The 13928-nt window shown below is 39.5% G+C and overlaps 1 protein-coding gene across 1 annotated transcript in view; it reads right to left on the bottom strand.

Moving 5' to 3' along the window:
• The window catches only part of CHD8 (chromodomain helicase DNA binding protein 8), a 41458-nt gene that overhangs the window by 13029 nt on the left and 14501 nt on the right, over positions 1-13928 (bottom strand). The window contains exons 9-24 of the mRNA XM_021695777.2: positions 12224-12307; positions 8904-9041; positions 7551-7672; positions 7162-7405; positions 6176-6352; positions 5011-5154; positions 4513-4768; positions 3294-3504; positions 2846-3041; positions 2169-2336; positions 1790-1969; positions 1536-1646; positions 992-1188; positions 587-786; positions 326-482; positions 146-235 (exon numbers count right to left, since the gene is read on the bottom strand). Of these exons, the coding sequence (XP_021551452.2) occupies positions 146-235; positions 326-482; positions 587-786; positions 992-1188; positions 1536-1646; positions 1790-1969; positions 2169-2336; positions 2846-3041; positions 3294-3504; positions 4513-4768; positions 5011-5154; positions 6176-6352; positions 7162-7405; positions 7551-7672; positions 8904-9041; positions 12224-12307 (2675 nt within the window). The remainder of the gene's footprint in view (positions 1-145; positions 236-325; positions 483-586; positions 787-991; positions 1189-1535; positions 1647-1789; positions 1970-2168; positions 2337-2845; positions 3042-3293; positions 3505-4512; positions 4769-5010; positions 5155-6175; positions 6353-7161; positions 7406-7550; positions 7673-8903; positions 9042-12223; positions 12308-13928) is intronic.

Genomic DNA, 13928 nt, shown 5'->3' with positions numbered 1-13928 from the left:
AGCATAGGATCAAAAACCTGATATACAGATCTTAATTATCAGTTATCCCAAAGATAGTACAGAATGAAATAAGTAAACCAATCTTTTCTGGAATAAGGCAGGGTATAAAGAGAAATACATAAAGAAAAATATAGCATAACTGTACCTGGCAATGGCACCCCCTAACACCTTCTCTGCCTGGTCTCCAATAACCTCCTGCCTCAGATAATATAGCATTCGTACCCGCAACAGCACCCTAAAAGGGAGGGAAGAAGAGCTGGCTCAGTAATAATGCAGAAACTCTGAGGTGGAAAATGCTTTAGTCGTTGCTAATTTCCATCCTTACTTGTTACACTGATGTTTTAAATGCTTCTTATAACTCTCATCTTGGAACAGAGTATCAGGATTATATTTCCGGATCCAATCTGCCTTATGGATATCAAAAGTGCTTTGTGACTTTACTTTTTTCCCCTTTCGTCCACGGGGCACAGGGATAGACAGACCTGGGAAAGGGGAGACATTGAAGACTTGGATTGAGAAAAACCCTTGGACCTGAAAAAGATTAGATAACCTACAGAAATATGAAAAGTAAAGAGTTGATAATTACCTGAATGATTCTGCAATTCTTTTGTCTTGCCATTTTCAGCAGGGCTAATCAAGTCCCAAATGAAGCCTTTGATATTTTCATCCCCACGATAGTGCAGAAGACAGTATACAAGGATGGCCCGGCAAATTGTCTCCACATCTCGTTCAGTCATACGTCGCTTGAAGCGTCCATGAGACAAGATATCTCGCCACCGTCCCCAACTAGAAAAACAGAAAATTGTGTTAATATTTTCCTGGGGACTCCCAAAAGGTAGGAGACAAAAACATCTGGAGAAAACATGGTAAGAGAATAAATAAAGTTTTTTCCCATTATCCCCTCTTTGGTCACAGCCTCCAATTTGAAGGGCAAACAGAGTGTCCATCAGGATGGAAATACACTACCTCTAATGGCAAGGTGGGTTCTTACCCGTATACCAAGAGGTGCTTTTCCACCCGAAAGCAGTCAGTGCGCCCATAGGTATGATGTCGGTCATGTCGGCGAGAGCGTGGCCGCTCATCATCTTCACTTTCCAAATCAGAGAATTCCACTAGGTCATCATCTTTCAGAGTGCTGAAGTGGCGGGGCTGTTTTCGTACTCTAGGTGTGTCAATCACCAAGTTATTCTAACAGAGAACAGAAGTAGAAGAGTAACTCTCTTCATGACAAGGCCATCGGAAAGGAATTAAGACAATTATGGATTGAAATAGCCTTGGATATAACATTTGCAGATAAAGAGAGATTTTTTTTAGGACATGCAAAATAACCTATAGGGACTCAGAAGTAAAGTTAAGCGGTAGGTATCTAAGTAGTTTTCTGGGGCTTCCCATGCAGAAAGTTTTTACAATGGCTCTTATATACAATATACCATCACAAACCAAGGTCAGCATCAAAGAATCAGAGCAACTACAAAGGCACCTGAAAGTAATGTGTCTTCTGTAATACTTCCTCCCTAAAAGAAAAGGAAGCTTACCTTGCTATTAAGCAGATCCATGTCCAGGTCAGCCTTTTTGGCCCACTTCTGCCAAAAGTTGGGGTCATCCAGAGAAATATCAGTCCTATTTTCAGAAGCAACAAAGCTTGCCTAGTGAGAACAAAGTAAAGTTGACTACAACACTTTTTTGAGCAATGGGAAACTAGTAACTGTATTTAAAAAATATATTTAAATTCTAGAAGATTCCAGTCTCTACCTCTGTTTCCTTAGCATTTGGCACAGACAGAACATACCTTGGCAAAGGTCGAACCCTTTCCTTCAGACTCGATGGTGATGGTTGTGGTTCGTCTTAACAAGATTTGGTCAATGTCTTCTTCACAAAACTTGGAGCCCTCATCATCTTCTTCCATTATGGCTGCATATGCCCCTTTTCGTAAAAGATCTTCAATCTCCTTCTTGGAGAACTGTTGGATCTGCAAAATCCAATAATAAAATGAAAAAACTAAGAAGAGAATATTATCTAACCATATCATAATAACTTAGTTCATTATGTTTTAAGAACTATTTTAAGAAATCCAAACAAGGTGGTCAGATTCCTGTGCAAAAAATAGCTTTGTCTCCCTCTAACACTATGACTTGCTATAAATATATCTATAGACTAAGAGGACTCACTCCGGTAATGTTGCCATCCCGACCACTCATGGACTGAAGCACAGCCTTATCCAATCCCAACTTGAGGCTAGCCTTATCAAACATCTCTCTCTCATAAGAATTACGAGTGATGAGACGGTACACCTTCACAGCTTTGCTCTGCCCAATTCGATGACACCGTGCCTGGGCCTGGTTTAAAAGAAATGGAAAGAAAGGGCAAAGAGGACATAAAATGGGGGTGGGGTGGGGGAGGGAGATGGAATTCAAAATACCAATTCACATCTATAAAGCAGCCATGAGATCAACTCAAAACCAAAAGTCAATTTTAAGATGAAATTATTGTCCCACCAAGTACACCAGGGGTCAGCAAACCATGGTCTGCAAAACCACCTGTTTCTATAAAGTTTTACTGAAATGCAACCCCACCCATTCATTTATATATTGTCTACAGCTGCTTTTGGACTACAAGAGCAGAGATGAGTAGTTACAACAGAGACTGTATGGTCCCCAAAGTCTAAAACATTTACTCTCTGGCCCTTTACAGAGTTTGCCACCCTTACATGGAGACTGCCACCCTTAAACTAAGTAAACAATTCCATACTCTTTGAAGGATGTGTCTTTCTAACAGATCCTGATCCTGTTGAAAAACCTCTTAGGTTAGGTAGGTAGTTAGCCCCCAAAACAATGATTTCCTCTACCTGCAGGTCATTTTGTGGATTCCAGTCTGAATCAAAGATGATGCAGGTATCAGCAGCTGTGAGATTAATACCAAGTCCACCAGCCCGGGTACAGAGCAAGAAGACAAAGCGGTCTGAGTCAGGCTTGCTGAAGCGGTCAATAGCTGCCTGCCGAAGGTTACCTCTGACTCGCCCATCAATACGCTCATATAGGTACCTGTTATGGCAGTTACAGAAAAAAAATTAATTGGTGCAGCAGAAAAAGAAACCAAAAAAGCAGATTAGGATCAATACCAGTAATTCTGTATCTCTAGCTGACCAAAAACCTTATCAGAAAGTTGAGAGTGAGAATTTTAAATACCTCTTTCATCCCAGTCCTGGCCAACTTTCATTAAACACAGACCCTCCTACTCTTTGCAATTTTATGAAGCTACAGTAAACACAAGGCAAGGGATGACTCTTTTCTTACCTCCTCTGGATTAGATAATCCTCTAGGATATCTAGGCAGCGTACCATCTGGGAGAAGATCAGAACCTTATGACCACCAGCTTTAAGTTTTGGAAGTAACTTGTCAATAAGAACCAATTTGCCAGCTGAACGAACCATGGCCTGCAAGTGGAAGTCATGAGGTATAATATGGCAAGCTTCTCGAAATTCTGTTAGGATTTTTTCTTCTGCACCTGCCAAAAGAAAACCAAACTTGATGGTGAGATCCGGAGAAACATACTAAAGCTATAGTTTACTTAGCTAAGATAAGGAAGCAAAGAAAAGTAATCTGACTTGAGATAAACATTCTTTTCACAGAGAATTTTAGCACCCAGAAAATCCTAAATCATCTTCAACTGTGTTATACAAAATACTGCAAATAAGTCAGACTTCAGATTGTATTCAGACAAAACATCTGTAACAATGAGGACTAGAACAGTACATGCAAACAACTAATACCACCCTACTGGCATCCAAAACAGAAACTAAAAAATGGAGTAGCGATGAGGACATTTATCCAGAGAACAGAATGATTTGAGTTCTTGTTCATGAAATTCTGCACAGCAAATCCCATATAATTTTGAAGATTATGCAGGATCAAGGGGAAAGAACTAGAGAAAGACATTCCACATAAGAATTGTTTTAGAAGAGGGATGCTGAGGGTGCCTGGGTGGCTCAGTCGGGTAAGTCTCTGCCTTTGGCTCAGGTCATGATCACGGGGTCCTAGGATCGAGCCCTGCATCAGGTTCCCTGCTCAGCAGGGAGTCTGCTTCTCCCTCTCCCCCTACCCTCCCCACCCCACCCCTCATGCTCGCTCTCTCTCTCAAATGAATAAAGTCTTAAATAAATAGATAGATAGATACATAAATAAATAATAAAGGGTGCTTGGATGGCTCAGTCAGTTAAGTGTCCAACTCTTGATTTTGGCTCCGGTCATGACCTCAGGGTCGTAAGACTGAGCCGCACATCAGGCTCTTCACTCAGCAGGGAGTCTGCTACTCTCCCTCTCCCTCCGCACAGGTGCACTCTCTCTCAAAAATAAATAAATCTTAAAAAAAAAATTTTTTGTTTTAAAAGAAGAATCCCCTTCCCTCCCAAAACTAGGTTGCATCAGTCAACATATCCGCTATTCCTGAGGAATATTATTAGCAAGTAAACACAGGTGATACAGAAATGCAGGTATTGTCCAGGAACTCTCTCACCATTGATGAGGTACGGGTGGTTGCAGCATTTGCGCAACTCCATCATCGTATTGAGTAGATTAGGCATGTTCGTATGACCTGCCCCCTTGGACAGGAAGGAGAAATTCTTCTCCAAAATAGCCCGGTAATATTTCTTCTGGATGTTGGTCAACTCTACTTCAATGATAGTTTCCTGTTTGGGTGCCAGGTTTTTTTCAACATCCTCTTTGAGTCTTCTTAGCATCATTGGCTTGAGAATGGCCTGTAGCTTTTGAACCTGTGTCCAATACAGGAGAGAAAAAGAAATAAAAACTATGAGGACAAACATTCTTACATTACATGGAAACATGAAGAAATACAATGAGAGCTTTCCATTATCTGAAAAATGTGGATTTTGTACAATGCCACAAATGATGTAGGCACCAGATTATAAGGAGTTCAGAGAGGTCCTTGCTGCCCACGGTAATAGATGTGTGCCTAGTACAAACTTTACCTTTCTTGCCCAGATAGACTTCCTACCTGTTCCTCTGTCTTGAGATCCCCAAAATCCTTGAGGAACTCTGATTCTGAAGGAAACTGTGAAGGTTCCAAGAAATGAAGCAAGCTGAACAGTTCCTCCACAGTATTTTGCAATGGCGTTCCTGTGAGTAGCACTTTGTGTTCCTAGAAATGGAGAAAACAAAAAAATGGTAAAACTCAAAAACACAAAGGACTTCTGGGGTTTTCTCTTAAATATATAACTTTAGCTTTAATTTCGTTATCTATAAAATTATGGGAATGGACCAGATTACTATCTTAACTTTTCTTTCACTTGCTCCCTCTTCTGATAAACACAAAACATTAAAAAAAAACAAAAAAAACCCAAAAAAAACCTTGATATTATTTAACAAGAATTTAAATATTAAGATTACAAGCAAATAAAGAAATACTCAAAAATACAGTTTTTTCTGCAATTACATATGCCTTTGCACACTCAACTCCCCACAGATATCCTAGTATGTCCCCCTCTAGGGAATGTACCTGTGCTGGATTAAATATGGCCATTAATTCTTTGTAGTTCCTCCTATCAAGGTTCACCCCTTGAATCTGGGCTTGCCTTGTGGCTTGCTCTGACAAAGAGAATGTAGCAGAAGTGATATTGTGTGAGTTTCAGAGCCTATACCTCAAAGGCCTTGCAACTTCTGCCTTTGCCCTCTCTGCATACTGCCCTGATTCTACCATGTCAAGAAGCAAAGTCTGGCCTACTGGGGGATGACAGGTCATGTGGAAGATGACCCAGGAGCCCACCAATTGCCAGCTGCAGCCACATTACTGACTACAGGCAAGACCACCAAAGGGATGGCCTAGCTGTGCCCAGCCCAAGTTGCTGAACTAGAGAATCCTAAAAAAATAATAGTTGTTTTAAGCCACTAAGTTGTAGGGTATTTGTTATGTAGCACTAGGTGACTAATACAGTATCCCACCTCTCCACCTAGTTAAGAACCACTAACACACAACTACCTTCCAATTCTAAAATTTATAGGACTTTTATATGACTTTTCAGGTGTCCATTCCCATAGGCCATACCCACCACCCAATACTAAGATCCTGATTTTTTTTTTTCTTAGTTATATTAATTCCACGGGGAATTAGGGTTATTTTAATTCCAGGTGTTTCTGCCCATAAGTCAATGTGAGGAACTCACCAGGTCCATGTGCTTGAGGCTATCAAGCAGCTTGCAATTACGGTTCTTTAGCCGATGGGCCTCATCAATGATGACACAACGCCATTCAATTTCACGAAGCTCAGGACAGTCTGACAAAATCATCTCAAAAGTGGTGATCAGGGCATCAAACTTGTATGCGCCTGGGATGAGGCGCCCCTAAGCATGAAGGCAATAAAGTTAAGAAAAGACCTAATATGTACCTAAATGGGGACCTCTTCTGCATTACACATTCTCTTTTCTATATTCAGGCAGGCTCAGTAGGAAATACAAACAGCACCACCACCAATCTCTGCTGCTGTGTATTTTCCTGATAAATAGTGCCAAATCACAGAATGTAAGATACAATGTCTCTTTCAAGACACTCAGTTTCTTGGGTAAATGACAGACATCACTGAATGAAGCTGGACACTTTTGACCATTAAGTCATGATTCTTAGACCTAGATCTTTTGGTAGTTAACACTAATATCCACAAATGTTGGGCACTGTTGAAATATACAAAACAAAACTGAAAGTGAAACAGGTAATATCAGTTACGGTCTAAAAACAGGCAGAATTGAATCAGTTTAACAAAATTAAAAGCAGCAAAATGTGACTAAGAAAGGATGAATAATTTGTATAGAACAAACGAACTACTCTTGATGAAAATTTTAGCAGACTTGAAAAAAAAAAAAGAAGTGGCTTAAGTTCACCACCTCAATACTTTCTTGATGAAAACACATCAATGCTGATAAAATTCTATTTAAAACGCATATATTCACAAATAGAACTTCTACTCGATCAAAATTCCACTGGATAAGAAGAGCAAAACATAAAGAAAAAAATTCCTTGTGCAATCTAGACAAAATACCATAAATCACCTCAGAAAATCTCAACAGAAGTCTTTATTCACATAAAAGCCTCTAAAATACCAGGTACCTTGGCCTACTCTCTCTAAACCATTATATTCCCATGATCTACAACTTACCCGTGAATCCTTGCAGTACATTTCATATTGCTGAATCATCTGACGGCTGGCCAGACTGCCATGGTATACAATAGTGTTCATTTCTGTCCATGTATTGAATTCTCGCTCCCAATTAGTAATTGTGGACAGTGGGGCAATGACCAGGAAGGGGCCATGGATGCCCACATTATATACCTCCTGCAAGAAGGCAATGGACTGGATAGTTTTGCCCAGTCCCATCTCATCAGCCAGGATACAGTTTTGCCTGAAGATGCATCATGGAAAAAGAAAAGCATGTCAAAAGATACCATCTTTTTAAAAAGTATGTAAAAAGGAACTATTTCAACAAAAAACAAATAAAAATAATTCCAGACCAAGCCTACATTTCATGGGCCTACTCTTTTCTGTACCTGTTATACCAGTTAAAGAGCAGCCAGTTGACCCCTTCCAACTGATATTCCCGTAACTGGTTTCTGTTTTTATACTCATGTGACAGCTCCAACTTCTTCCAGGCACTTGCCTGTGGACGAGTCTACAAAAGAGAAAATTTGAATAAATGGGGTGAAGACACTAACAAAATTAGAAAAACTTACTAGATAGTTCTAGTACCTAAAATCGATTCAAAAACATGGATTAAAAACATTTAAAATATATTCAAATTCATGAGTTCATAATAAAGTTAAAACTAAAATAAAGTTTTAAAAGCTTTTTAAAAAAAGAGGAAAACCAAAAGAGGAAAAACCCACTGGTCACTTTTGGAGGATGCTAGAGAACTACTTCATTATTTTGAAAATTGGGAAATAAAGAAAGAAAACAAAGCATTTATCCTCCTTTCCTATACCATCTGTATCTCAGAGTAACCAAAGAGTAGATGAATCCTATTTCTTTTTATAGTAGATTCTGGCCAATAAATGAAAACATGATACAATTAAAAGAACATCATTTTGAAATCCTTAAAGAACAGCCTGAGGCAATGATCATAAATGACTAATAATATCAAAAAAGACAACCTGATAGAATCACCTATGAAGCAGATCTAGTGGTTTCCCTTCCCCATTTGATCAAACCTTTAGAAGAGTGGTATCTAATGGAACTGTCTATGATAATAATGCTTCATATCAGCCACTAGCCACATGTGATTACTGAGCATGTGAAATGTAGCTAGCGGCTACTATATTAAGCACAGTGCTAAAAAGATCCAGTGGACAGCACTGTTCTCTATCTAACCATTTATGAAAAAATGCAAGGAACAAAGAACACGTGAGAAGTTTCCAAGGGGGATGCAACTGGTAAACTTCAGACTATAGAAAACCCCAGAGAACAAACCACCTGATTTCTTCAAGAAAAATTGTCAAGGAGGGGGAAACTAAAATTAAGAGATATTTGAGACACATTAACTGACAGCAATATATAGACCTTTATTCAAAATCCAATCCAAACAATTTAACAAAACTTAGAAGGCAATCGGGGAAATATATATAGTAATTGGTGATTTGTTGATATTTAGAAATGGTTAAACTTTCTCAGGTGTAACTGTGGTATTATTTACCTTTAGACATAAACACTGAAATATTTACAGATGAAATAAAGGAATCTGGGATTTGCTTTAAAATAATCTGGGAATTGGTACATTATACTATTACTTTTGTATATGTTTGAAAATTTCCATAATAAAAAGCTAAAACAACAACATAAACTTCTATAAATAAAAAATTATATTATTGCCTACATGGGCTTTACATTCTAAATGCAAATGTACTTACCACCCTTTTGAGTTCTGGGTGCCTTGACTGGATCCGTTTAAATTCTCGAATCTTGCCCTCATCCACATCCTCTTTCAGCTCCCACGTACTATCCTCATAGGGCAGAGAGCACCATTTCACCAGGTAGTAAATTACAGGCTAGGAGAGAAAAAGCTAATGCCTTAATAAACTGATTCTGTGTTCTTTGCTGTGGTTAAAAGGGTAAGAATTTGACTACAGAATCAGATCACAAAGTGTTAATACCTAAAAAGTGCTTAAAAAAAAAGAAAAAGTCGGGGTGCCTGGGTGGCTCAGTCATTAAGCGTCTGCCTTCGGCTCAGGTCACTATCCCAGGATCCTGGGATCGAGCCCCGCATCAGGCTCCCTGCTCTGCGGGAAGCCTGCTTTTCCCTCTCCCTCTCCCCCTGCTCGTGTTCCCTCTCTCACTGTGTCTCTCTGTCAAATAAATAAATAAAATCTTTAAAAAAAAAAAAAAAAGTCAGGCTAGGAACACCAACCATAGGCTCACCTGCTGAGGCACTGTACTATTCGTGGCTTTGATCACTTTTCCAGGCAATTTATCAGAATCTGTTCTAAGAGGCAAAGTTACCCAGTCGTTTCTAGAACACTAAGCACTGAAACATTATGCTCATCAATGAAGCAAACGCAAAAAATAAAATAATTCTACTCCTATATTAGAGAATGAATTAGGCTGAAACTAAAAGGTAGGGCTCTGCTCCATACTATTATCCTGGCACCAAATTTAATACAGTGGAAGAGTGGAAACCAGGCTACTTTTCTAAGTGAGGACCAGATTAAACCCATTAGAGCAAAGCAGGGCTGAAATCACCGGGCTTCTGAGCTTCTGTAGCTCTGAGTGCAGATGCTACTTCAAAGAGCAGTCATATGGTAGAAAAGAGATTTCCTTGTGAGCTAGGAGATAATTAGGAGAGGCGTCACTGAAGACAGGTAGCAAGAGAGAAGAGAGGAGGGGCAAATGCTGAAGCTCCAACTACAAGACTGTGCTGTATGTAGGTGTTCTGCTGCAAAGGGACAAGCAGTGATCTAGGGTAAAATGGCTTCTGTTCTCACTACTCAAATTGATCACTGCCCTGACTGCATTTCTATTTTTGGTTTACATGAAAAAAAGAAGGATTAGATGGGGCCTAGTGTCATCAACAAGAATCTCTATTATCGGGGCGCCTGGGTGGCTCAGTCGTTAAGCGTCTGCCTTCGGCTCAGGTCATGACCCCAGGGTCCTGGGATTGAGCCCCGCATCGGGCTCCCTGCTCTGCAGGAAGCCTGCTTCTCCCTCTCCCACTCCCCTTGCTTGTGTTCCCTCTCTCGCTGTGTCTCTGTCAAATAAATAAAATCTTAAAAAAAAAAAAAAAAAAAGAATCTCTATTATCAATTCATAGAATATCCCTTAGAACAGCCACCAACAAGTCTGAAGATATAAGCACCTCAACAGAATCACAGATCATGGAATCCCTAGAACTAATCTAGTTGCTCTTTTCCTATTTTCTTTATTATAGTGACTCAGGTCATTTTCTACATAAAGCCATTTGTCCAGGTCACACATTTCCAATATCATAACTTAGCTTTTCCAATGACTTTATTATTTATAATACTGATTTCCACTATTAGGTCATGTAAAACGATGACAAATTAAGCTTCTCTTGGGAAGGGGGAAAAATGGGTACACAGAATGTTGTTAACCAATATTGGGAGCACAAGTTATGGTACCAGGAAACTAAAACATTTTCGTCTGTCTTGCCATTTCCAACACAGTCCAAAGATCAATTACTTTTGGAAGAGTAGTAAGTATGTTGGTAGAGAGCATAAGATGTTTAAGGCTGAGAAGGCTGAGATCCTGGAAATGATAAGAATTTAATAGTAGCTGACATGTCCATTCTAATAACTAGTCCATTCCCCACTCACCTCCCACTAATGAACAATAAACAATAACTCCCACCCCAACCCATAAAAGCAGAATATATATAATCTGAGGCATGCTTGTCAGGATTTGAAGACACTGAACTGTAATAGGCCCTGGACATCTAAGGTTCTGAGCGACCCTAAAGGCTTATAAAATAAACATAGAATTTTACAGAGGGAAGACTTGATTCTTAGGTCCTGTAAGGGTGATGTATGGAAACATGTCACTTAGCTTGTGAGTGAGCCTAGCTCACCACCCAGCACTGACATTTTAACAAGGTTCTGTTGTTCTGTACTGGTCATTGGGTAAGCAGTAACTGTCAGATGTGATAAAAACTTGATGAAATGTGGCCCTACCAAGAACTGCTACTTTAAGTGAAAAGAAAGCGATGAGTTCTAAGGGAATGGTGGTTCACAGTCTAAGTAAGTTTGAAATAAATTTGAAAGAGAGAATGTTGAATTCACTGGTGTCTTGGATCTTTACAACTCTTATACGGAAAATAATAAAAGTGATTTATGAAACTCTATCACCAGGTGTTTTACAACATATAAAATCTGCTAAGAGAGCTTTAGTGCAGTGATTCCCAAATCAAGCAATGTTTGGCAATCCCTTGGAGAACCAACTTAAAAATACAAATCTCTGGGTCCCACCCAGAGACCCACTGAATCTGAATCTGTGGGAATGTGATCCCATAGTCTGTTTTCTTTTCTTAAAGATTTTATTTATTTGTCAAAGAGAGAGCGAGAGCACAAGCAGGAGGAGTGGCAGGCAGAGGGAGAAGCACGCTTCCCCCTGAGCAGGGAGCCCGCTGCGGGGCTTAATCCCAGGACCCTGGGATCATGACCTGAGCTGAAGGCAGACGCTTAACCGACTGAGCCACCCAGGCATCCCTCTCATAGTCTGTTTAAAAGTACAGATTCAAATGCAGTAGATTGGTTTTAATGATAAACAAAAATGCATTCAATTGATGGTAAGTTCAAAAAATAACTCTCAACAACACAGAGAAAGCTATTAGTCTGTGCAGGCATTTTTATATTTATAAATATGGAGATTTGTGACATATCCCTATTCTTCTCCCCTTCTATCACCCTTAACTGGATGTCAGGGGTCTCCCATATAAAATCTAAGAGAAAACAAGATCAAGGTGAAGGAGTACTTGTTCATATAGCTCCTGGTACTTATAAATACAACTCTCGGATGTTTGACTTTATGAGAAGCTTTCCTTTTAGCCTCTCTCCCTATTCCCTTATCTTCCCAATATCATCCTAAGGAGCCCTCAGAAAAACTCAAAAATACCTTTTTGTCCAAGGGATTTTTCAGCCATATCTGAATAATAAAGGATGGGCAAGCAGACCAGCAGAAATCTCTGAGACCTTTAATGTTCTTCCATGCCCCAACTCACCTCCCCATTGTCTTTGTCAATACTGTGAGACTCATCCAATATCCTATCCACCTCTACATAGTCTGGATTGAAGGGTTCTTCATCCTAGAGGAGTTATGAAACAAACAATAAGACCAAAAGATCACTATCCAGTAAACCTAACCTTCCACCCCACCTTTACCTGATGATCTTACTTCAAAAAATTTTTTTAAAAAGACGCCTTCAGAAGGAGTTCCCCATTTTCACAGTATCAAATCCTAAAAACTTAACTGAACCTGCACCCATCTTCTCACCTATTACCAGAGCAAGTGTCTCCTACCAGAGGCCATTCTCTCCGTATATGCTCTGGATATACCATCCCTTCTCACCTTCTTAGGGATCCCTCTTCTGGATCATTCCCATAAACACACAGATGTACTCTACTATTTCACATCTTAAAAAGACCTCCTTTACTCTTCATCTGCCTGCAACTATTTTTCTGTTCTGCTTCATACCTAAACTTTCCCAACAGTTTTAACCACAAGGCATCCTCATGTCATCACCTCCACTGTCCATGCACTCCACTCTTCCTTCCACTTCCTTCACACAACTAAACTACTATTGTCAACGTCATTAATGATCTCCAAATTGCCAAATATAATGAAACATTTCTGTCCTCATCTCACTTTACCTCTACGAAGTATTCCACAATTCCTAGTTCTCTCCTTTAAGCACTCTCTTCCCTTGGCTTTTCTGAGACACTATACTCTCGTCAGTAGCCCTTCCCCCTTTATTTTGGTTTTGGCCAATTCTTGATCACCTTCACTGGTTCTTTTTCTTCTAAATCACTGGTATCCAACTTTGGGTGGTATCTGAAAATAAATAACCCAAGGCTCTAAAGAAAGGTCTTAAAGAAACTTTAAGGAAAAAACTCTTCCTTCTTAAGACACTTCTCTTCCTCTCTTGCTTTTTGTGACATATCTGCTTCCTAATCTTTCTCCTGCCACTCTGGCACACAGTTCCTTCTGCTTCGCCTGGACCTCTGAATTTGGGAGAATTCTTAGCCCTGGTTCTGGGCTCACATACATTCTATTATAGAAACAACTTTCATAAGAAAATACAGAACTATTAGAATGTATAGAAAGTCCTTCCCCCCAGATGACTTTATCATTATTAAGGTTTTCATAACTATTATATGCTGATAAAATCCAAATTTTAATTGCAGCCTGAAAAACCCAGATTTGTATATCTGTGCTTGCTAGAAATATGTTAAGGAATTTTAAGGTTAACATGGTCTAAACTAAATTCTTGATTTTCCCCAAATGGGCTACTTCTACCATCTTCCATACTTCAATAAATGATCCCACCTCAAACCATTTGCTCAGACCACAAACCTGTCTATATAAGCCATCACACCAAGCCCTGTCAATTCTAATCTATCCATTCTATCCAGGTGAAACCACTCTACTCTAAGCCATGATATTTCCTTCCGTACTGCTCATCAGACTTTCATGCTTACTCTCTTCAATCCATTCTCCAATGTCTAGGTGATCTTTTAAAAGTGAACAACGGACTATGTCTTTGACCTGTTTTAAACAATGTAATGATTTTCCTTTGCACTTAGAATAAAAACAAAACTAAAGCCAAACTGCTTAAAAGGTCTGTATGCACTGCTCGCCTAAATTTCTGATCTCATTTTGGGCCATTCACTCTCTTTTGTTCATCAACTGCACTGTCTTTTCAGTTC

The sequence above is a fragment of the Neomonachus schauinslandi genome, chromosome 9, assembly GCF_002201575.2.
Source record: "Neomonachus schauinslandi chromosome 9, ASM220157v2, whole genome shotgun sequence".
Taxonomy (NCBI): domain Eukaryota; kingdom Metazoa; phylum Chordata; class Mammalia; order Carnivora; family Phocidae; genus Neomonachus; species Neomonachus schauinslandi.
The sequence above is the reverse complement of the archived record's forward strand: the minus strand, read 5'-3'. Positions and strand labels throughout refer to the sequence as shown.